Source organism: Echinops telfairi, unplaced genomic scaffold (genome assembly GCF_000313985.2).
Source record: "Echinops telfairi isolate 266 unplaced genomic scaffold, ASM31398v2 ScPeMD7_70;HRSCAF=299, whole genome shotgun sequence".
Lineage (NCBI taxonomy): Eukaryota > Metazoa > Chordata > Mammalia > Afrosoricida > Tenrecidae > Echinops > Echinops telfairi.
Window position 1 is genome coordinate 63,603,050 of NW_022103968.1, and position 22,869 is coordinate 63,625,918.

General features: G+C 56.8%; 1 protein-coding gene across 1 annotated transcript in view; it reads left to right on the forward strand.

Annotated features, from left to right (window-relative positions):
- Positions 1-22,869, forward strand: part of LOC123521850 (cadherin-23-like) — a 97,604-nt gene that overhangs the window by 18,732 nt on the left and 56,003 nt on the right. Inside the window, exon 3 of the mRNA XM_045291690.1 lies at positions 4,181-4,259. Within this exon, the coding sequence (XP_045147625.1) occupies positions 4,181-4,259 (79 nt within the window). The remainder of the gene's footprint in view (positions 1-4,180; positions 4,260-22,869) is intronic.

The window sequence follows — 22,869 nt, forward strand, 5'->3', positions numbered from 1 at the left end:
TTGTAGCTCACCCACCCTGCACCATGGCACTCCCACCCACTTCTGCTGGATAGTGTTGGGGCCGCCCCAGGCCTCCATCCCAGTCACCTTCACCCCACAGCACCTCTGACCCCAAACAAGCCCCGGGGGCCCATGGGAGCCCAGCTTGCTCGCTGATAACCTACCCGGAGGCACTGTGTGGGCGGAGTGAGAGAGTCTGACTGACTGCCCACTGCGTGGCACGTAGTAGGTGCTGGATAAGGCCAGTTCCCCCTGCAGGCTGATAGCGCTGCTTCTAATGCACAGACAACGCCTTACCCCCAGCAAGGGGCTGTTGTTGATCCAGGTTACTGCGCATGGTCCCTGGAGAGGGACGCCTCCAAGCCACTGCGGGCCTCCCTTCGTCATAACCGTCTGGTCTATAGCTTCTGTAGGTGGGCTCGGTTCTGTTCATGTCACAGGGGTGAGTCAGAACCGCCTCACTGGGTTGGGTTTGACTTTTGGCTTGGTGTTGGGTCACCCAGGCATCAGGCTCTGTTCTAGCTGCTTCCCATGTGCACATCCTGCTGCAGCTGCGGGTGCTTTCAGGTCATCCCTAGCTCACCGCGACCCCATGTGCAGGGCAGAAGGAGGCACTGCCCCGTCCTGGGCCATCCTCACCCGTGTTGCTATGTGTGAGCCGCTGCTGGAGCCCCGTGTCCATCCGTCTCACCGATGGTCTTCCTTCTCTTTATCACTGACCTTGCACTTTACCAAGCAGGCCGTGGGCGGTCGGCCTCTTGACACAAAACTTTAACTATCATAATGCCCATCTCCAGGGACTGGTGCCTCCTGATAACACATCCAAATCCCCACTGCCTTCCATGGAGTTGACACCAACTCGCAATGACCCTGTAGGACAAGCTGGACTTGTGTGTCCTGGACCATGACTCTTTACGGGAGTAGGAAGCCCCATCTTCCTCCAGCAAATGGGCTGGTGGTTTTGAAGCACAGTCCAGCACCTAACCACGATGCCACCAGGGCTCCTTGATTTCCAAGTTCAGCAGACGGCATCCCACCATCCTTGCTTCTAAGGAGCCTGCTAGCTGTCCTTCTTCCATATCAGATTTGCTCTTGAACCCGTTCGATACACGGGAGGCAGTGCGTGGTCAAGGAACTGACTCAAACAGGCTTGCAGCTGAGCCCACTCCCTTAACCACACGGTACCCTCCTGGCCCTCCATCACAAGGAGTTAGGACCGTGCAGACCTGAACTTAGGCTCCCTGGGCCAACCTCGCTCCCTGGCAGGCCTCTTCCAGCTCACAGTGTGGGTTTCCCAGGGACGGAAGACACCTCGGAGGTCCTGGGCCTGGAAAGCCAGCACAGGCAGGGGGGCTGCAGCACAGGGGCCTCTAGTCCTCCACCCCCTTGTCTTTGAAAGTAAGTTTCAGTAGGTTGAAAATATAATCACCAACTGAACCACCGCGCCGGGTTCCCCAGAGCCCCCGTGCCTCCCTGTTAATTCCTTCTCATAACATCCCCCATCTGTTTGGCTGTACTTGTATTAAAAGCTCAGGGTTTTATTAAAAATGGATATATTTGCCAAAAAGAGATGAAACGCCAAACTCTGTCAGTTGCCATTGAAATGATCCTGACTCGTGCGGGACACCGTGTTTCAGAGCCGCTCTGCCCTCCATGGGCTTCACAGGGGCACCAGCCCGCCAGAGCCCCTTGCGGGTGCCCAGGGGAGGAGAGATGTTACATGAGTCCATGCTTGCGAAGCCCTTAAGCTAGACCGTTATTATCGTTAGTGTGCCGTCCCTGGGGGTCAAGGCCGCTAACCGGAAGGACAGAGCTCCAAGTTCTTCCAGAGGTGCCCCGGAAGAAAGGCCCGGTGAGCCACTCCCAGAAACCAGCCCCTGGAAACGCCGAGGAGCCCCGCTGGACTCTGACGCACGTGCATGGTCAGACCTTCGAGTCAGCTCCCGGGCCACTCCCGGGCTTTCGGTCTATCGTCATCCTATTGGGACTTTCCTCAGCGACAGCACGGTCCAGTGGGCAGGGGCACTTTGGAGTCCTCATGGGGCGAGGGGTTAGGGCATCCTTGGAAAAGGCACTTAGCTTCTATGACTCAGTCTCCTTACCTGTATGGTGTAAACCAGACTGGGGCTTGTTGCTCACAGTTCCCCAAGAGCTGGGTGCAGAGCGAGTGCATGAGCAGGCAAGAGAGGAAAGAGAGGAACTATGTGCAGCGTGGGGGCCCCTGGGCTGAATCTTGGGCCCCGGAAAGAGCAGTCACGGGCCAATGACAGCATTTGCAGGGGGCCTGTAGATGAGTCTGCAGAACCATCTCCATGCAGATATGCGGATATTCTGGCCTCCACCTTTGTACTTGGTGATTGAAAGGAGCCGTGGTGGGCTGCCGGGTGGGGAAGTGTTGACCACTAACCACAAGCTCAGCGGTTCAAACTGATCAGCTGCTTCCAGGGAGAAGAATGAGGCTCTCTCATTCTCCTGTAGAGATTTACAGGCTTGATGGCCATAGGGTTTGGGGTTTGGATTATATAGGACGTGGAATTCTTTATATTATTTTACAACTGTTTTTTGTAAAATCCCAGGTGATCTCAAAACAGCAAGTTAAAATGTGGTGGGGGCCGGGGCAAGGATAACCACTGCTCTTGTCAGTATTTGCTCTTCCTGCATGACTCCCGCCCCTCACAACGCACGCACGTCAGGAGATGCTAGCTCCACAGCCTCGTTCCCTACTCAGCATTCTCCAGGGAGCTGGCCAGAACAGTTCTTCCCTGCGGCCAGCTTCCGTGAAGGAGGTCAGTCGGCTGTGTTTGGCCTGGCCTGGCCTCTGGGCACGCTGTTCTCTAGCTGTCTCTGGGCCCCGGAGAGAATAGGGCAGCGGCCATGAGCGGCACTGCCCAGGAGGAGGAGATGGGGGCACCCCTGGGTTCTCTCAGAAGGACACCCCACCCCCAAGGAGGAGGAGGGGCATCGTTGCCCCTTGGGGCTGCCTGCAGACTCCAGTACAGACTTCAGCCTCTCCTAGTAAGCAGTGAAGGGGTGAGAGGTGCTTAAGACCCAGGAGTCCGTCGCCAGACACTTAGATGCTAGTACACATTTCCTCAAAGGCTGAGGACAGGCCTCCTTCCTACCCATCACCCAGGGAGACCTACAGGTCTGGGTCAGAACTTTGGGCAGGCCCCGATGACCCAGACAGGGATGTGACGGGGCCTAGGGGCGAGATGAAGGTCATTCTGGGGCATGCACAACCCAGTAAATGGTCCTGGTAGATATGGAGATGTGCAGGCAACTGATCGACTGATGGATCAATATGAGGACATACCTCTTTTGTGCCAAGATCTCTTCTTGGGAGAACTGTTTATCCTTCAAAGCCTTTGCATGTGCTAGATGGTCTCCTAGTGGAGCTCTTTGGCTTCATCTTCTCTCCCCAGCACACTCCTACTCACTCTTCAGTGCCCATCCTAAGCGTCACTTTCCGTGCAACCCTTTGCCAGCTGTCCCAGGCGGATGTCTACATGGTATAGTTCTCCGTATCTGCATCCCCGTCTGTGCCGAGCAGCTGTCTGTGCACATGCCCTTGACCTTCCCCACAGGCTGGAGGCCTGTATTTGCCCTGGAGGCCTCCCTGGACACTCCTGTCTTGACATGTTGCCGCGGGGATGAGCAGGTGTGCAGCGAGCCACCGCAGGCAGGAACTGTGGGGCGCGGCGCGGTAGGGGGCATGGTTTGCAGGGCCTTGGTGAAGAGGTTCACTTCTGGACATCAGGTCTGGGATGTTCTGCTGAACTCAGATCCTAGGAAAACGGTGTGCCTTCGGTGGGGGGTGGGGACTACCCACAAGGTCCCTGGAGCTTGCTATCCTTCCTATTGAGGAGGGCGTGGGGCCTGAGACCAGCGAGGTGCACAGTAATTAGAAGGGCCATCAAAATAGAGACTAGCTCTCTGGTCTCCCTGATGCTCCTCCAGCGGCTCTTCCCCTGTGGGTGGCCCATCTGGAGGAGAGGCGCTGGGTGGGCAGGGCGGGGACAGCACCAGCAAGGACCTGCAGTGTATCCCAGGGTCAGTGGGGACCCCTGAGGCCTGAGCACTTGGCACCTACTCTCTGCGCTGACCTCACAGTCAGGAGCCCATCTCCCAGTCCCACACAGTGATAGCAGGCAGCCCAACAGGTGTCCTCTCTCTCACCCAGGGGACAACGGTGCGCATCATCACTGCCATTGACCAGGATAAAGGACGGCCCCGGGGGATTGGCTACACCATCGTCTCAGGTAAGGCCCAGGGCGAGCCTGTTCCCTTCCAAGGGATGGAGGGCTCTGAGGGGCTCGGGAGAGGTCTGTGGGTGTGGGGAGCTGAGGTCTGGGAGGACCTGTCCCCCGGGGACAAACCTAGCTAAGGCCCAGAGAGCACTGCGTGGACACAGGAAAGGAACAGAGGAGAAGAGGTGGCTGGGCTGTGTGGGTGCTGCCCCGGGTGCGGGCTCAGGCGTGTGTGCTGGGGTCTGGGGTCTGAGGCACTGCAGGACGGCGGTGGCTTCTAAGCCCCTTGGGTTTTGAAAGGTGGCGGCAGCTTTTCCATCATTTCAGAACCCATAGAGTTGCAACCTGGGCTGATTTCATGCTCTCCTCAAAGCTCTGTCACATTCCCAACCATGGGAAATTCATTTCTCACCTGGAGTGTTGCAGGGGACGCACATAAGCCCCCTCCGCCCCAGATCTCTTGGCTGAGTGACTGGCTAGAGAGATGGCCCAGGGGCTGGGATGCCTGACCCCACGTCCCGTCCCAAAGAGCCATCCCCCTAGATGGCAGCCCCATTGGCCTGTCCCAGGGCTGATGAGTCCACCCCAGGTCTTAGGTTCTGTCTGTCATCCTGATACACACTCCGCACCAGGGCCTCCCTGCTAGCCGGTGAAGGGCCAGCCCGGTACCTCTTGGAAGGCCAGGCTGATGGCCAGTGTGTCAGGTCATCAGGCCTCTCTACTCCTTGCTACCCTGCCTGCCACATCTCCACCCATGCAGGCGGGTCCCCAGGACATTTTGGGGACCTTTCTGCCTAACGCTCAAAAGGCAGCCTGCTGCAGGGATTAAGATCCTAGAGGATGGAGTTTCTGGAGTCAGGTTGCCCAGGGCAGGTGGTAGGACCTCTGTCCACCCCAGGTTTCTCATCCATAAAATGGAAACACTGAGAGTACCTGCCATAAAGTAGCCGTCAGCTGCCTTCGTGCAGTTAAAGAGCTGAAACAATATTCATAAATGCCAGTAGCTAACAACTGCCTAGTTTGGGGGCCAGCTGGGGGCAGGGGGCAGGAAATCAGAGGGATCGTGATCCCTGTGACCTGTAGCTGCCGCATGACTGCCACCGTGCCTTGAAACCCAGGCTATCTGAAGACTAGAGCTAGTGCCGGACTGGCAGGAGTGTGGCTCTGGGCCTCTGCTTCCCACCCCACCCCACCTCACCCCAGTTTCTCCACTCTGGTGCTGGACACAGCCTCAAGATGCATATGCAGAAAGAAGGAGAAAGTCAGTCACCCTCAGAGCAAGGGACTCTCTGAAGTCCTGTGGGACAAGAATCACCCGGGGAACCAGCTGCAAAGGCAGAGTCCACAGGCCCCGGAGTTCTCAGTCCACACGTCTGGGAATGGCCCTTCCTTGCCAGCAGCCAGGGCTGATGGGTGATGGAGTTGGGGTCCCAGAAAAGGTGGCAGTGGGAGGGGCGTGCCTGGCTGGGTGGGGCTACCCTCATCTCCTCGCTGCTTCTGGGCTCGTTCCAGGCATGTCCCACAGTAGCAAGCAGAGAGCAGGAAGCCAGGACATGTCCAAGGTCATGTCCCAGCCGGGGCCTCCACAGAGACACTGTGAGCCCATCCTGCAGGGCCCTGCAGGGTGCCAGGTCCTCTCCAGCCTTCCAAGCTGGTTCCAGCCAGCCCCACCTCATCACTGTCTCCTTGGAGCCCGGGGCTCCATGGGGTGGGGGGGCATCTGGGTGGGGCTCTGGAGCTGGGGGAGTTTCAGGAGCACTATCTCCTGGTGCAAAGTAGACAACGAGAAGGGAGACCAGTGTGTGAAACCACAGGGCAGACATACACTTCAGGCTGAGGGTGGGAGGAAGGACCTTCCAGAAGGTCCGGAGCCCTTTGTATAACTTTATAGGATCCCCACTGCCAGCACAGATGTGCCTTGAGGAGTTTTAGAAAGAGTAATAAATGGGTTGCTTCTAACACGCCAACTCTGATTGATTGGTAATAGCTGCTTGAAGAAGCTCATGGACCCAAACAGGCTCAATGCGGAAGAGGGTGATATGCAACTGGTTGGTGGGGTCTGCTCTGGGTATGGAAAGGGAGGACTCCGTCAGTACCTGTGGCAAGTATGTGCTACCCTTGGTACGTTAATACTTGGGCTACTCTCAGAGTACCCTTGATGGCTCTCCAACCAGCTCAGGTGTTAGCCCTACCCCGATTCTACCCCTAAAACCCAGTTGGATGGTAACCAGCTTGAGGAAAGGGTGGTTCTCTTTCTCCACCCTGAGCATCTGGCACAACTGGATTCCCCCCAATAGTACCTGCCTGCCTTCTCCTTGGGAACCAGTCTCAGAGTAAGAGTAGTGGACAGGAGGGTAGAGTCCCCGGGGGAGCAAGTGGGCAGTGACGAGGATTTGGCCTTGCCTCTGGTGAGCGGCCGCTCACCTGAAAGTCCCTGGTCTAACCCTCCCAGAAACCGCCTGGAGAGAGGTCTGTTGTGTTGCTAAGGAAAGCCCTGTGGGGCAGGCCTGCTCTGTGGCACACGGGGACGCCACAAGTCAGAATGGACTTCCAACAGGTGGGGTCTAATTCTCTCCGCCAGTGTAGTCTGCCAAGGGCCTGATCCCACAGCCCAGCCTCTTGGCCGCAGCCCTCCCCTGGGTAGGTTGGCCAATGCCCATCTGGCTGGAACCCAGGAAAGGGGGTTGTTCCTATCCTAGCCTCATCCACAAGGCCATGGTCCCAAGTGCCCAGTGGCAGCCTGTTCCTGCCCTGGGAACTCTGGGACCCTTTGACTTGAAGGAACACCAGGAGGGCCTCGGGGGACCTGGAGCCAGGCCAAGACTGATGATGGTCATGCTTGGGTAGGGGTAGCCCAAGTCCCCAATCACCTTGAGAGCCTGGGCTGGTGGAAGCCCCGTCTTTGATGCAGGAGGCCTCCCCTACCCCTACCCCACGTGGGGGCCACAGACCTGAACCCCACGGACCCAGGGCTTGCAGGTAAGTTCCCTAGCGGCTTCGGGGCCCGGCGGTCCCCTGCAGGCCGTTTATCAGTCCCGCAGCCAGGGGATTTACGTCTGCACACAGCACTTTCCCCAGGACTAATGACCCCTCCGTTTTGCCAAGAACAAAGAGGCCTCCAGCAGTAAGTTATGGCTCCGTTGCCATCAATTTGTTCTCGTCCCCTGGTGGCCAACTTGAGACGGAAGAATGACAAAGTTCTCTTCCACAGAGGACCTGGCACAGGCCCCATCTGCTCTGTGCCCCGGTGACTGCACCCAGCACACGCCAGGGCCAGCACTTCCTCCAGGGCCAGGCCTCTGGGGACCTCCCATCCTCTGGTCTGAGCTGACCCCCTCCTCCAGCCCCACTTGGAGAGTGACTTGCCTCAAGAGCAGCTGCATCCCACCCACTGCAGAGCACTGAGCCTCCAGTCCAGGGCCCGTAGGTTCGAGGCCGGTCTCTGCCACCTGCCAGCACCGTGTCTCTCCAGTGCAGAGACAGCATCCATAGACTGGAGCTCTCCCTGCGTGTGGTGGGTGAGATGATGCCGGGGAGTCGGGTCAGTCCAGGCAACGCCATGTGTGGCCTCAGGAATGTGTACCAGAGAGTTCTCAGGGGCCAATCTCAGGGAAGTGGGATCGCCAGGCCTTTCTTCCAAGATACGTCTGGGTACATTGAAACCAACAACTGCTTGGTAGCAGCTGAGCCCATTGCTAACCCTTTGCACCACTCCCCCCCTCCCCAGACTGGACGGGCCCATAAAATGCAGAATGACCAGGACCCAGGACTTCCTCACAGGCTCGCGCCCTGATCATTCCTTTGAGCATCCCTTCGTTTCAGCTCAGAGAAGGGGGTGAGCACCTGAGTTCTAGAGCCGCCGTATTACCTGATGCAGTGGCCACCAGCCACGCAGCCCACATGGCTTTGGGTTCTTGAGAGGTGATGGTTTCTAGTGCCGCTGTAGGAGAAGAATCACAAGGGTGTGGTTTGAAGAATCATTTCTTTTCCCCACAGTTAAGAGGCCAGACGTTCAAATTCAGGGTGCCTGTCTAGGGGAAGGAAGGCTTTCTCTCTGTCGGTCGGCTCTGGGGGACGGTGTCAGCTCTTCAGCTTCCATCTCTTGGCTCCGTGGTGATCATCCCGAGGGGTGGCATCTCTCTTCCCCCATCTCTGCTCTCCTGCTCACCTGAGATTGATTTCAGACACCACTGCACACCATTCACCACTGCACACCATTCAAAGCCCCGGGGCATTCACAGGGGGTACCCAGGGGACACAATCCTGCCCACAGCGTGTGGCTCATCTGAATCTCAGTGTTCTAGCTCAGGACGGGGTAGCAAAAGCCTGTACAGTACCTTCTTATCAATCACATGTTGCAAAGGTAATGTCTTGGATAGACTGGGTTAAATCTAAGAAGCCCTGGTAGCGTGGTAGCTAAGCAATCGGCTGCTAACCGAAACGTTAAGGATTAGAGTCCCACGGGAGAAAGAGGTGGCAGTCTGCTCCCATAAAGATAGTCAGTTCCAACCCTTGGGGACCCTTGGGGGAGCTTGGGTCTGTCCCACAGGGTCACCAGGCTGAGATCACCTTGATGGCAGCAGACTTGGTCTTCTTGGTTTGGATGAAATACGATCTATTATTAAAAACCAGCTTTTTTTTCTTTTTAAGGGAGAAAGATAAGGCTTTCTGTTCCTGTAAAGAGTTGCAGACTCAGAAGCCCGCAGGGGCAATTCGACCCTGTCCTGTAGGGTCACTGTGAGTTGGCACCGATGTGACTACTCAAAAAACAAGCCAACCCACTGCCACCAAGCCCATTCCAATTCATTGTCAAGTAGAGCGGGCCTCTGTGCCACTACGACATGGAATCTTTGCGGGAGCAGACAGCCTCATCCTTCTCCCTCGGAGCCACTGGTGGGTTTGAACCACGGATCTTACAGTCCACAGCTGAATGGGCACCAGGGCTTCATAATGCAGCGATGAGGGCACTGGAATCTTGCATGTGGCTCCCATTTGAGTTCTGTGGAAATGGTGTCCGGGGCAGGCCGCCTGGGCTCAGCTTCTAGGCTCAGTCCTCTGAGGGGTCTGATGGCGCACGTGCTGCCACCACGTGCTGTGTGCGGATGCGGTGAGAACTCGGTGAGTTGAAACATGGAAGCACTTTGTACCCAACAAATGCGAACTCAGTCCCCATCGGCGGTTGGCTGAAGGTCTTCTCAGAGCCAAGAGCTTCACCAAGCACACACCTGACGACGTCCCTCCCTGTGGGACCCTCTGTGGCTCCCTGCTGCTCCAGGGAAGAAGGCCCGAGTGCTTCAGCCTAGTATGCGACCGACCCAGCATGGCCTCCCACCTCCACCCTCCCCAAGGCCCGCGGTTCCCTCGCACATGCACGCCCACATTCCTGCATGTGCTTGCAACAAAGCCGCCTGCCTCTCCAGTTCCTGGTCCCCCTGGGTTCCCTTGAGATGGTCCCTGGGGGTGTCCCTACAGATCTTGCTCACCCCGGACCAGCCAGGTGATCTGGAGCCAGTTACTGAAACCTTCAGAGCATCAGCGCCTCCACCCCTCGGCTGGGACCGTTGGCATCTTTCTCCAAACCTCCAACCAAGCTCAGTGCCACCGAGTCTGTGCCCACTTGTGAGCAGCCCACGAGTGTCCACGACACCACCACGGCTCCCGCATCGCCCTCAGCACTGGGAAAGTGAAGGGCATAGAATGATGGCTCCATAGTAGGGCCTCAACAGAGGTCAGCCTCTTCCCCGGCTGCCCTCCACCCGTCACCATGCCCTGAGGCTCACAGTCTCACAGGCCAGGCTCACCACATGGGCAGTCCCAAGGGCGCGAAGACTCAGGACTCCACCCCACCCTCTTCCTCTGGCGAGGACCCCAGACTTCATCTCTGAAAGCTCCGTCGCCATAGAAAGGCCCTCTGAGTGGCTGTGGAACAGGTGTGCGTTCTCAAAGCAACACCCACATCCCCTGCGGGCCTGCCTCAAGTCCGCAGCCCCAGCGCCCATCAAAGACCCGCTGAGCCAGCAGCCCTGGGGTGGGGCCCAGCATGCTCTCGCAAGCCCACCAGATGGTCCCGATGCTGCTGAATTCCTGGAAACAGTTCCAGTTTTGCACATCGTAGACTGATGAGTTCTGTCATTTGCTTCTTCTCTCTTTCCGGTACCTGGACGCCTCTCCAGCAGAAAGCAGAGGGCCTTTCACCAGGCTGATGGTTGTGACCTTGGCAAATGAGTGCACACTGGGCTTCCCACTGGCTTCCTGCATCCCAGTGCCCGGCCCCAGGCCGATGCCCCTCCCTGCCCTCTCCCCAGGCTGTGGTCTCTTCCCATGTTCCTTCCCTTCCCCCATCTGAGCGGGTCTTTCGCGGGCCCTCTGCAGCTCTGGAACATTCCTCGGGGTGAGGGAAGGGACCCCACTTCTTGGGGGCTGGCTGTGAGCTGGGAACTTCAGAACCAGCTTCCCTGGACTTGGCTCTGACTCCCGTCCAAGCAGCACTGGAATCCAAAGAGGTTTTGGTGGCTGGTTTTCAGAGGTAAATCTCCAGGTCTGACTTTCAGGGCACCTCTGAATGGACTCAAATCTCCACGCTTTCATGGAGCGGCTGAGCATGCTGCAGGCTGTCTGCACTCCCCAGGGACGCTGAGCCAGACCCTCGGGGACATACCTTACTCTTCACGACAGTCTCGACCCAAACCAGACACCATCAAGCCCATTCTGACTCCGAGCAGCTGAGCAGGGCAGAGCACACTGCCTGCCCCTCTGAGTGTCGCAGACAGTCCATCTTTCAGAAGCACACGGCCTCATCTTCTTCCCCACGGAGCAGCTGGTGGGTTTGAACGACTGACCTTGAAGTTAGCAGGTCAGTGCATAACCCACCAGGGCACCAGTCTACAGGAACATGCAGGAACATATTTCCATTTTGTAGACCCATAAGGGTCCAGGGTTTGGGTCCAGGGCCATAGCTAGCTAGAGCCGGAGCAGGGGTTTGATCTGTAATCTCCTGGGCTCCCACCCCCACTGTCCATGATGACAGTGGGTCTCCGAATGTGTGCTGCACATGGGAGTTTCTAGAAATGCCCTTTGGAGACCCCACCTGCTGAGTCAGATGTGCCAGTGCGGGACACAGGCCAGACTGCTGACGCAGGGCCGGGGACAAGCATGGCAGCCGCTGGCCTGGACGGACATGGCCACTCAGCAGGGATGCTGTGGCCCCACGCCTCAGAAAAAGTCCCTGCCACAAGTCGATGTGGACTCAGTGCGACCCCATCGGCAGGGTAGGACTGCCCCTGGGAGCTTTCCCTGTGAGACACTGACCGTTCTCCAAAGGAGAAAGGGTGGTTTCAAACTGCTGACCTGATGGTTAGCTGCCTAACACGTGACACACCCTGCCTCTAGGGCTTCTGTCAGATGCGTCAGTGAAGGGCTGAGCCCTCCCTTGCTTCTCTCTGCATTTTACTTTGGATACTACCTTCCTTGAATGCGCATTGAGCGCCTCGAAGGGAAGGCTGTGTGTCTGAGAGTGGGAGGCAGCAGCATCAGATACAACCGGTGTGTACAGCCCTGCACACACCCCTGCCCCACCCCCACATGCCCCAGTAACTCAGCCCAGCCTGGCGTGGCTCAGCGGGCGGCAGCTATCATAGGAGACCATCCTACAGAGCACATCAAAGCCCCTGTGATTAAACTGCTAAGCACTTCCTCCTCCCCCAGGGAATGGGAGGCTCAGGAGAAGCAGCTAGGTGCTGGAAAGCAGAATAGAGTGCCACCGTCCCTGGCATAGGGTAGCATGGCAGGGACCCGGAGCCCAGGGACCTTGGGGCATCTGGCCAGGCACAGGGGGAAAGGGCCACCTGCCTAAGGCCAGCAGTGGGCAGGGAGGAATCTGGTGCAGTTCAGAGAGGTGGGGAGCAGGGATGGCAGCAAGTGGAAGGCCCGGGAGGCTAAAGGTGCTGGGGTGAGGGGGTGGGTGAACACAGACCCCCTGGGGATCATCTCCTGGGGGTTCTGCATGGAGTGGAACAGGGAGCCCTCCTGGAATGAGCAATCAGCAATCTAGCCTTGTGGAAGCAGGCAGGCCCAAGGGCCACTGTGGAGATGTCCAGGGGAGGCCAGCAGGCTCTGGGGACCTGATGGGTCACACAAAGGACCTGTTGAGTCTAGGTCGCTGGGACCCTGGTGGTGGGTGTTCACAAGGAAAGGGCAGCTCTGTACCCCTGGGGATGCACCCCTAGATCCACGTCCCCACGAGTACAGAGCACCTCAATCCCTCACTCAGGGGCCACACTTTCTGGATAATTTGGTCCCAAACCCACTACCACTGAGTTGATCCCAACTCACAGTGGCTCCACAGGACAGGCTACCCCTGCTCCGAATGGTTTCAGAGACTACATCTGAATGGGAGCAGACAGTCTCATTTGTCTCCTGCAGTGAGGCTGGTGGGCTTGAACCACTGACCTTGTCGTTAGCATCCCAGTTAACTCCCTGGGCCACCTGGGCTCCTGGGTTTTCTCCCACTACCCTAAAAACAATACTGTCACACCCATGTGGAATTGGCTCCTGAGAGAACGTCCTTCCCTCTCTCCATGGGGGTCCCCAGGCCCCTGTAGCGGGCCTCTCTCCGGTGTCCCACACCCTCTGCCAGACTTTCTTCCTGGCCTGTCTTCGTCCGGGAGCTCTGCTGAAAGCTCTGCACCACGGGTGGTGGCCCTGCTAGTCTTTGGCATCCCCATGGCAGAGCTACCAGCATCCGGGCTTCATGCAAGTGCCACCGCAGGACACACTGACGGGCAGGTGAATTGTGAAGCTGCTGCTGCTGTAGCCGTCAGGCCCTCGGCGGTCCATTTCATTACCTCATAGCAACCCCAGGTGACCAAGCTGGACTTCCACCTAGGGAAATCCCACCCACTGCCATCAAGTCCCTGAAGCACAGTGGCTGGGCTTTCCGAGGCTGTGGGTATTTATAGCAACAGATAAGCCTCCTCTTTCTCCTGAGGAGCGGCTGGTGCGCTTAAACCACTGCACCACTGGGGTCGCTCTGAGAACCTCAAGCACGCAGAATTGATGTAAACAACTCTCTTGGCTCACAAACAACATTGGTCCATGCACAGCCCTCTTCTATTCCCGTAATTAATTTTCACTAGTATTACCGACACCCACGAACTCACCAAGCAGTTGCCCAACGAGTCTCTGACCTCCAGCACCATTCCCTGTCTCCCCCACCCCCACCGCCCATCACCATGGCTGCACCTGTGCAGGTTTCGTCCCCTCACGGGTTTTGCCACATCGAGGCCATAGGCCCTTCAGGTTAGCTCTTGGTTTGGGGCTCGATAGAAAGGGCGTCGCGTGGAGCAGCATCCCTGGAGATGTCTCCCACTCAGTGTTCTCAGCCAGCCGGCTCCCCTGTGGTGCTTGTGCCCTTCGACTGCCCTCCGAGTACACGGCTCCATCCCATGGAAAGACCATGTCCCTGTCGGTGAGCTCACGGGTGTGCTCTCCTGGCACAAGCAGCGCATTGCACAATAGCTTGTGCCTGTCCTCCTCTGAACACGGGCCGAGGCTGCTCTGCGGTGCATCATCATACGTTGTCAAGCTCCCGCCACGGCCCAAGTGCGGTATCTCCAGCCACTTCACAGACAGGAAACACTTGGGGACTCAAGATTCGAACCCAGAGCTTCCTGCTCCAAAACCCGCATTCTCCCAGAGGTCCTGGAGGGGTGCAAACGGTTAAGCACTTGGCTGGGGCTGAGAGGCTGGAGGGTCAAGCTCACCCGGAGATGCCGAGGAGGGAACATTGCGCTCCGTCCCTGGGAGGGGTCCCAGCCTTGGGACCCTGCTGAGTGTGGTCTGGACCCCAACCAACGGGGTCGCCACGAGAGGGCATTGACTCCAGGGTCTTTTCAGGCTTGGAGTGGGGGTTGATCATCTCACTGAGAAACCCAGTGGTCTATGTCACCTGCTGGTCTGTGTGCCGAGGGTCCCAGGATCTCGCAGTCCTTCAGCGGGCATTAGTCAAACGCCTACTGCATAGAGGGGTCCAGCATGGACCCCGGAACTAAGTGTGCAGCAAAAGCCACTGTCCCTGCACTCCTGGAGCCAGGAAGAGGGAGCAGACCCCCTCGCCAGAGGCAGCATTCCCCGCCCGTCTTAAACATCAGGAAGTAAACAACCAAGTGATGCGTTGGTCTGCCACCCACAAGGTCAGTGGTTCAAAACCACCAGCCACTCTGAGGGAGAAAGATGAGGCTTTCTACTTTTGAAGAGTTACGGTCTAGGAAACTCACGAAGGCAGTCCTGCCCTGTCCTGGAGGCTCGCTCGCTGTGAGTCAGCATCGGCTTGATGGCAGTGAGCTTGGTTGGGATGAGACGGTAACTGGGGCGGGGCCATTTCGGGAAGGGAGCCAGGGAGGTTGGTGGGGAGTCCTGGCTGCCCGCCCCTGCCTCCCCAGGCCACAGATATGGGAGGAGATCCTTGCCGCTCCCATCTCAGAAAAGGTCTTGAGATCTTTGGGGGGCTTTGAACCCAAGACAAGCTCCTCCAAGGGCTCAACTCCCCAGTCCCCTTTCTGTCCGACTCTGGGACAGCTGCTCAGCTCTCGAGGCAGCCCCCAGCTGGGGCTAATCTGAAATAAAAGTTTGTATTTATCTAGCTTGATACCTGGTGCAAGGTTAAATCATACACGAGAAAAAGCAATAAAAGAGAAAGATTAAGTGTAAGGCGCTGTCTTAGGCATGCCCTTTTGCAATATGGTTTCAAAGATATTAAGCCTGAATTCACCCGGAGCGCCACACACCACTGTTCTCGGCTTCTCTGGGCTTGGCTGAGTTGGAGCAGGAAGGAGAGGAGAGGATGGGGTGGGAACCCCGAGGGAGTCACCCTGGGGGCCCCCTGCAGAATGGGTAAGGGGAGCAGATGGAGTCGTATTAGCTCGGCCCATCAGCCACCTTGCAGCCCCACGCGCTGTGATTCATGACTTCCCGGGGGGACACGCACCATGACATCTGCACCTTCACTGCTGCCGGCATACCCGTGTCATGAGGATTTATTATGGACCTCCTGGGGGCCAGCCACCTGGGGAGAGACAGGCTGGAGCTCAGTGACAGTCCCTTCCCACCATCAGCCTAGGCATACATCTCCGCTCCCTTCTCCCGCCGTGCCTCAGTCTCCCCATCTGTAAAGTGGGGGCCATGGGGTCCTCAGGAAAGGGTGGCTGCTAGAGAAGGACATGGCCTTTGGTAAAGTAGAGGCTCATGGGGAATGAGGGGAACGCACAAGGAGCTAATGAACCCCAGCAACAGTGGCCCTGTGCTCAAAGCACCTGTAGTCCTGACAATGGCACCTGCCACAGAAGGTGGCTGGGGGTGAGGGGGGGTAGGGGCCCCTTCTGGACAGTGGCTAACAGCATTAGCAGGCCTTGCCTAGGGGCAGATGAGTTTATACAAGTAAAGCTCTTAAAAGTAGTCTCCGTACATGATTGACACCCAAGAGGCATGATTACAATTTATTATTAGCAAGGGAAAAATCATGGTCTGCCTCAGGATCGGGGCACGTGAGGAAGGGACCCTGGGTCCCTGAACATAGGGGCTTTAAGTGGGGGGTCTCAAAGGTTCAAAGGGGGCTGGTTTATGTGCCGACTCTCCCAAGATGACACACATAACGCAAAGACTCCGACTTTCTGTAACACTCGCTCGCCCCCAACCCCCAACCCCCCCTCCCCTGGCGATGTGGGCCCGGGAGAGCCAGTCTAACATGCCAGCCAGGCCTTTTGCTCCTGCCCCCGCCAAAGCCACTGAGGTGGGTAACTCACCCTGACACAGCTGCCAGCACCTCACAGCAGGGTACCATCTCCCAGGACCCTAAGAGATGCTGAAATGACCTGCACCCCCTGCACATTCCATGGTCCTGGAGTCAAAACCAATCCTAGACAAAAATAGAGGCTACGCACCCCTCCCCCCTTCTAGACTGCACTTGAGGTCAGAGCTTCACAGTGTTGCTTCCTAAGCCCCCATGTAAGCAGCATTTCCATACCACCTTTAGCTCTTTTCTCTGTAGGACCCCACACACCAGCCCCTGACACCCCGTCCCCGTGCTCCTGCAAAACCCATGATATAAAGCAATTTGACGGGAGGGAGGGAGGGAGCAATCTTTCTTTTGGCCTAAATATCAGCTCCTGAAAGCCCACCCACCAACTCACGAGACCTGTCCAGGTCGACCCCAGGGAAAACCCAGCTGCACAAGTCATGCATCACTGGAGCCCAAGGCAGAACTCTGCAAGAAATGCTCCCAGAGGCCACGGATGTAGGGGCATTCTCTGGGGAAGGCCGACTAGAAGGGCCGACGAGGGACTGTGAGGAAGGGCAGGTCCCGCCCGCCCCCTGCAGGCAGAGCGTGAGTGCATGCTCAGAGAGCCCTCCTTCCCAGCCCTCATGCTCTGACGCATGGAGACACGGGGGAGCTGTGACTGAGCTGACCGGACTGAAGAGTTGGGCCAGTGGCCCTGTCACTTCCAGCTCATGGCCCGCTAGGTGTGGCCCAGCAAAGTGGAGCCCCATGGGGTTTTCAGTGGCTGTTGTGTTCAGAAGTAGACCCTCCGAGACCTCGGTGTGCTGGAACCCCCAACCTCACAGCCAGCAGGTATGCATGTTGACTGTTGGCAACGCCCGTGAAAGGCAGTAGCTAGCTGCACGTCTTGGGTGCGTAGGAACAGATCCTGCGTCACTTCTGTGAATCCCCCCATGAGTCGCCCCATGAGGTATCCCACCCCTTCCTTTGAGCCCATGTCACAGATGGGAAACCGAGGGCCCAGCTCCAGGTCACTCAGCCGGTGACTGACAGAACCAGGAAGTGAGCTGGCAGAGCCTTCCAGCTCCTGACCTCCGCCCTCCCTCCGTCCCCCACCCTCCTACCCTGAGGACCTGTTGGGGCTCTGGGTGTGGGAGTCACAGGACCACCCCCCCTCCCCCCAGCCACGCTCCGCCTCTCGGGGAAGTGCCCTGCCTGAGTCAATTAACTGGCTGCCCCCATTCAAATATTTGACCAATATCCTGGAAACAGATTTCAAGGCAGATAAGTTCACACATTGATTGAAGTGAACAAACATTCTTGCACAGAATTAATTTATTGCTCAAAGCCTCCTTCTGTTGGTCTGCCTCTGGCTCAGCCCCAACCCCCAATTTTTTTTGGGCGGGGTGAGTAAGGAGGAAGAGAAAGAACCAGGCTGCCTTGAGTTCCCAGCTCACCCCCACCCCTCCCACCCCCTCCGGTGGCCAGTCCTTGAGGACAGCCCTCTGAAGGACCACATCAGTGAAGGCTTCTAAAGCCATCAAAGGCTGAGCTGAAGGGCAGGCCCTTCAGAACAAGGACCGGCATCGCAAGGGTTACTTTAAAGGGGCGAGAGCCGCTCTTTTACCTTCACCAAAGACAGTGGGAGCCTTAAATGCCCGTGGGAACAGTCTGGTTGAGACTTAAAAGGAGCATTTTGCAAGTGCGGATTTGCAGGTTCTCAGTGCTTCCTGCCTTCCTTAGAAGTCTGGGGAAATCCATGGGTGGTGAAAACGGGGGTCGAAGCCTCTGGAAAGGTTGTATGTTTGAGTTCACCCTCGGAATTACGCCCTTGGCATTTGCAGGTCTGAAAATTCCACGACTGAAAGCCTTAGGGGGCACAGTTCTACACGTGGGTCGTCCTGGGTTGGAGTCACCGGGCTGGCGGCTGGGTTGTGTAGGCGTCTATAGGGACAGGAGCTTCGGGAGCCCAGCGGGGTCTCTGCCCGGTGGTATAGGGAGACGCGGTGGTAGAGGACTAGGCTTGGCGGGGGTGGTGAGCACAGGGGGCCCACTGCGGGTGTGCGGGATGACCAGGCAGGAGATGGATGGGAGGAGGCTGCGGGTGCTGAGGCTGTGGGCTGCACCCCGGTCCCCCAGCTGCGCGACGATCCTCCTGGGAGATGATTTGAGTTGGTGCTCGGGCTGGGCATGAAATGACATTGAATCACACGGTAGCGCTCCAATTACTCCCATCTCAGATCTGGCTATGTTGCCATTTCTGCCCGTTCTGGCCGAGAGCACATCCAGCCGGGCGCTCCGGCCCGGAATGCCCCTCACCCTGCCTCATCTTCCCATAGAGAGGTAGCAGGTGGGGCCTTCGGCAGACAAAAGGGTGCAGCTTACATCCCTCCCGTTTTACAGCCATCCTCTGGAAGCAAACAAACGATTTCTGTGTTTGCTTAAATAGCTTCTTTAAGAAAGGAAAAAAGTTTTTTAGTCAGATTAGAGCCCTTGTGGCAGAGTGGGTTATGGCATCACAAGGTGGGCGGTTTGAACCCACCAGCCACTCCTCAAGAGAAAGATGAGACATTCTTCTACTCCTGTAAAGATGGTCAGTCTCAGAGACTCACCAGGGCAGTTCTGCTGTGCCCTCTACGGTCACCATAAGCCAGACTCAACTCCCTGGTGGTGAGTTCTAAAGATAATGAGGGAATCCATGCCGTGCATGCTTCTTGGAGACAGGGCGGAGCATGCCAGGGTGGGTTCAGAATCGCAGCAGACTTGTGCCCTGCCCTTCTCTGCAGCGTGGGGAGGGTAGCAGAGCACCTGGGGCTACTGGCAGTGGCATCAGGAGGCATCGGGTGCTCAGACAGTGCTGGCGCCGGACTCAATACATACTAGCCATCTCCTGAGAGATTCATGCAGGGGAAGCCCCCTTAGAGATGGGGAGCGGCCCTGCCCACAAGAAGGGTGGCACACACAAGTGAGCACCACAGTGCGTAGCCCGTGGGACCGTTGGCCACAGGTCAGGGGTTCAAACCCAGCAGCCGCTCCTCCAAAGAAAGATGAGGCTGCCTGCTCCTTGAAGGTTGACGGCCTAGGGATCCCTCCACAGGAAGGTTGTTAGGAGTCAGAGTTCACTCCGCGGCAACAAGCTGGGTTTGGTGGCATCCGAAGGTGGATGGTTTGAACTCACCGAGAAACGTGTCCGTAGACAGACCTGGGATCTGTTTCTGAACAGGCAGTCTGCGGGGCGCAGTGCTGCTCTGGTGCGGGTGGGCCAGGTGGGGAGGAGGGTATGTCAGATGGCGGGATCACGCGAGCAAAAGGAAGATGTGTGCACAGCATGCAGCCCGAGCAGGACAATCCCACTGGGCTAGCGAGGAAAGGTTCAGCATGGTGTGGAGGCTCTGGAGGGCTGAGCTACGGAGGGAGAGATAGCAGCCGTCAGGGCCCCTGTAGCCCCGAGGATCTGAGCCTTCTCAGCGAGCTCAAAGGGGCTTTCTGTGAGTCTGCCCGGCCCCACGGGCACCCCAGCAGACACACCTGGGTGTCAGGTGTCCTGGAATCAGGAGTGGGATCTGGATGGCCCGCTCACGGGCACCCTTGCCCCGGCACTGTTAGGGTCCTGTAACTGCCGTGGCACGTTACCAAAGGAGTACCCACGTGCCCTCTCAGGCATCTATTCTCTTACAGCGTGAAGGCCGGAAGTCCAGAATGAGCCTGATGGGGCTAAAACCAGGATGTCCGCAGGGATGGTTTGTCCTGGGGGCTCTCGAGGAGAATCTGCTCATTGCCTCCACGACATCTTCAGGTGGCTCGGATTGTGGCCGAGTTACTCAATCTCCACTTCCCTGATCGCATTGCCTTCTCCTCAGCTGGGGCCACATCGTCCTCTGCCTCCCTCTTATGAGGAGACGGGTTACACTGAGGACAACCCCGATCTCAAGATCCTTAAAGTTGTCACCTCTGCAGAGGCCCTTGTGCTGGAGGTGTCTTTGGGACAGCATCTCTCGACCCCACCGATTCCCTGGGCCATGTTAGCCGTGCTGGCCTCCTCCCCTTGACAGGTCATTTCCGCTCCTGTCTCAGCTGTCCCTCATCTCCAGACTAGTTTTCCCAACCCCAGTTTCCTTGAAGGGGTTGATAGCCCTGCACATCACAAGCAGTGTCCACGAGCCAGAGGGGGTGGGCAGGCTGAGCTGGTGTCCACCAGGGCAGCTAGTTCAGAGATAGCAGCAGAGCTATGAGTGAGGCAGGGCCCCCCAAAATGTCTAGTACAGATAAACCCAGGGGACAGACAGACCCACGGACAGAACAGAGCACTCACCATAAGACCTATGTACAAAGAGGGAAGCTTGATACCTGTTAGTGTGGCACCACAAATCAGTGGGGGATGGATGACTTCTTTGGTAGCTGGCGCTGAGAAAACTCACTCCTATAAGGAGGAAAATACAGCACGACCCTACCTACTGCATCTACCAAGGTGGGCTCCCAATGATGGATTAAAGACCTGAATGTGAGAGGTACAACGTAAAGCTCATCAGAAACAAGCTGTGGTCGGAAAAGGAATGAGCACCTCCAGAGCGCGTGCATAGGCGGGAAACCGATCCACGCAGGGGTTTCCAATCCGGTAGGGATCCGTAGGTGCCATTAACGACATACAAGGAGACATTTGCATACATTGGCGCACACAAGAGAGTAGTACCTGAAATACATAAGCAACTCGTGCAAAGCAGCAGGAAAAGACTGGGCAATCCACGTTTAAGAACACGCAAAGGATGTTCTCAGAATGTTGTTATTATTAGGAGCCATCGAAGCCGGTTCTGATTCCCAGGGACCCACGTACAAAGACGGAAATGCCGCCCGGTCCTGTGCCGTGGTCACAAGCGTTGTTACGTTTGAGCCCGGTGCTGCAGCCACCGTGCCCGTTCATCTTCTCTGGGGTCTTCCTCTGCCACTGCGCCTCCACTTTACCACTACGCATGACGTCCTTTTCCAGGGACGGGTCTCTCCGGACAACACGTCTCCAGTGAGAGAGAGCAAGCCTCCCCCTCTTGCTTCTGGCCGGCATTCCCGCTGCACCTGTGCACAGACAGAGCTGTTCGTTCTTTCAGCAGTCCATGGTGCGGCCAATATGCTCTCCATCACCGTCACTCAGATGCATCAGATCTTCCTCAACCTTCCTTCATCGGGGTCCAGCTTTCGCACGCATGCGAGGGGAGTGAAAATATCGCGGCTTGGGTCGGGCGCACCTTAGTCCTCAAAGTAGAGATCTTGCTTTTCAAGGCTTTCAACAGGCCTCTAGGAAGCCCTAACAACTGATGCGTGAGATGTTAAAACGAACCAGACGTTAAAGAAATGCATCCGCCACCTGTAATCGCCAGCCTCCTCCGGCTGGTTTTCAGAGCTAATCGAAAGATGAACCCTTACAGCTGACGTCATTATGTTCTTATTGCCTGCTGTCCTAGGCCTTCTGACTCCGACTCATTTGATTATAAGGAGCATAATCTTTAGGCTCCGGTTGGGTAAACATTGGGCTGCTGCTCATAAGGTTGGCAGTTCAGACCCACCGACGGATCCTTAGGACATAGAGGAGGCTGTCTGATCCTTTAAAGAGCTCCAGTCTCGGAATCATATATAGGCTTGCCATCAGTCAGGATCAACTTGATGGCAATGGGTTTGAGGTTTCATTGACATGGTTTCCCTCCCTCCCCCAAATTTCATTGCTCTCATAAGTAGACCCATATTATGAAAAATCGTGTCCAGTTATTATAGTTACGTTGATAAAAACATATCAATAACTGGAGGTGCGATATTTATTTTCCCCTTGTTAAAAAAGTGTCAATATACTATGCTCAATTTTGTCTCATGGCCTGACGAGTTTAAAATATTTGTTAGGGAATCTTTTGCAAAAACAAGAACACTGCCAACCCCTGCAGTGAAGAATATACGTCAGCAGTTGTCATCAGGTGCTGAGAGGTCGGGTCCAGCTCCCAGGGACCCAGCGTCAACAACAGCACGGAGGAACACCAGCAGTTCCCCTGCCACCGTGGCTGCGAGTGTGCGAGCCCCTTGTCTCCACCGCCGCCGCCGCCTTGCCAACCCATGTCATGGAGGGCCCTCTTCTTCCATGCTGAGTCACCAAGCAGGGGCCAGGCCCTCCTGGTCACAGGTCCAAGCACATGCGACGTCCCGGCCCGCCTGGCTCCTGAGGAGCATTCTGGCTGTACATCTCCCGGGGACAGATTTGCTCGGTTTCAGGCAGTCCGAGGTACGGTCCGTGTTCTTGCCAGCCCATCGATTCGTCGTCTGTCTCCCTTATGCGATGTCCGGCTGTCCCATGCCCATGAGACGACTGACAGTACCGTGGCTGGGGTCAGGGACCCTCGAAGTGACAGCTTTGTTTTCTAAGAGGCCTTGGGCAGCAGACTGCCCCGGGGGATGCATGGTTGGATGTCTTGACTGCTGCTTCTGTGGGCGCTGCTCGTGAGTCCATGGAAAACGAGGTCCTTGACAACGTCGATCACTTTCACTTGTTTCACATGATGCTGCCTTGGTCTGTGGTGGGGTTTGTTTTCTTTGGGTGGACGTGTAATCCATGCCAAAGGCTGTGTCCTGTGATCCTCTTCGGTCAGTGTTTCGAGTCCACATCACTTTCCACAAGCAAGGGTGTATCATCTGCGGGCCAAGGTTATTCGTGAGCCTGTCTCCAATCTTGACGCCCCGTTTTTCGTCACATAGTCCAGCTTCTCAGATACTTGCTCAGCATGCAGGTTAAAGAACGATGGGTAAAGGATGCGGCCTGAACATAGACTTTCTCTGACTTTGAACCTCCCTTGTTCTGTTTACGGGGCTGTCTCTTGG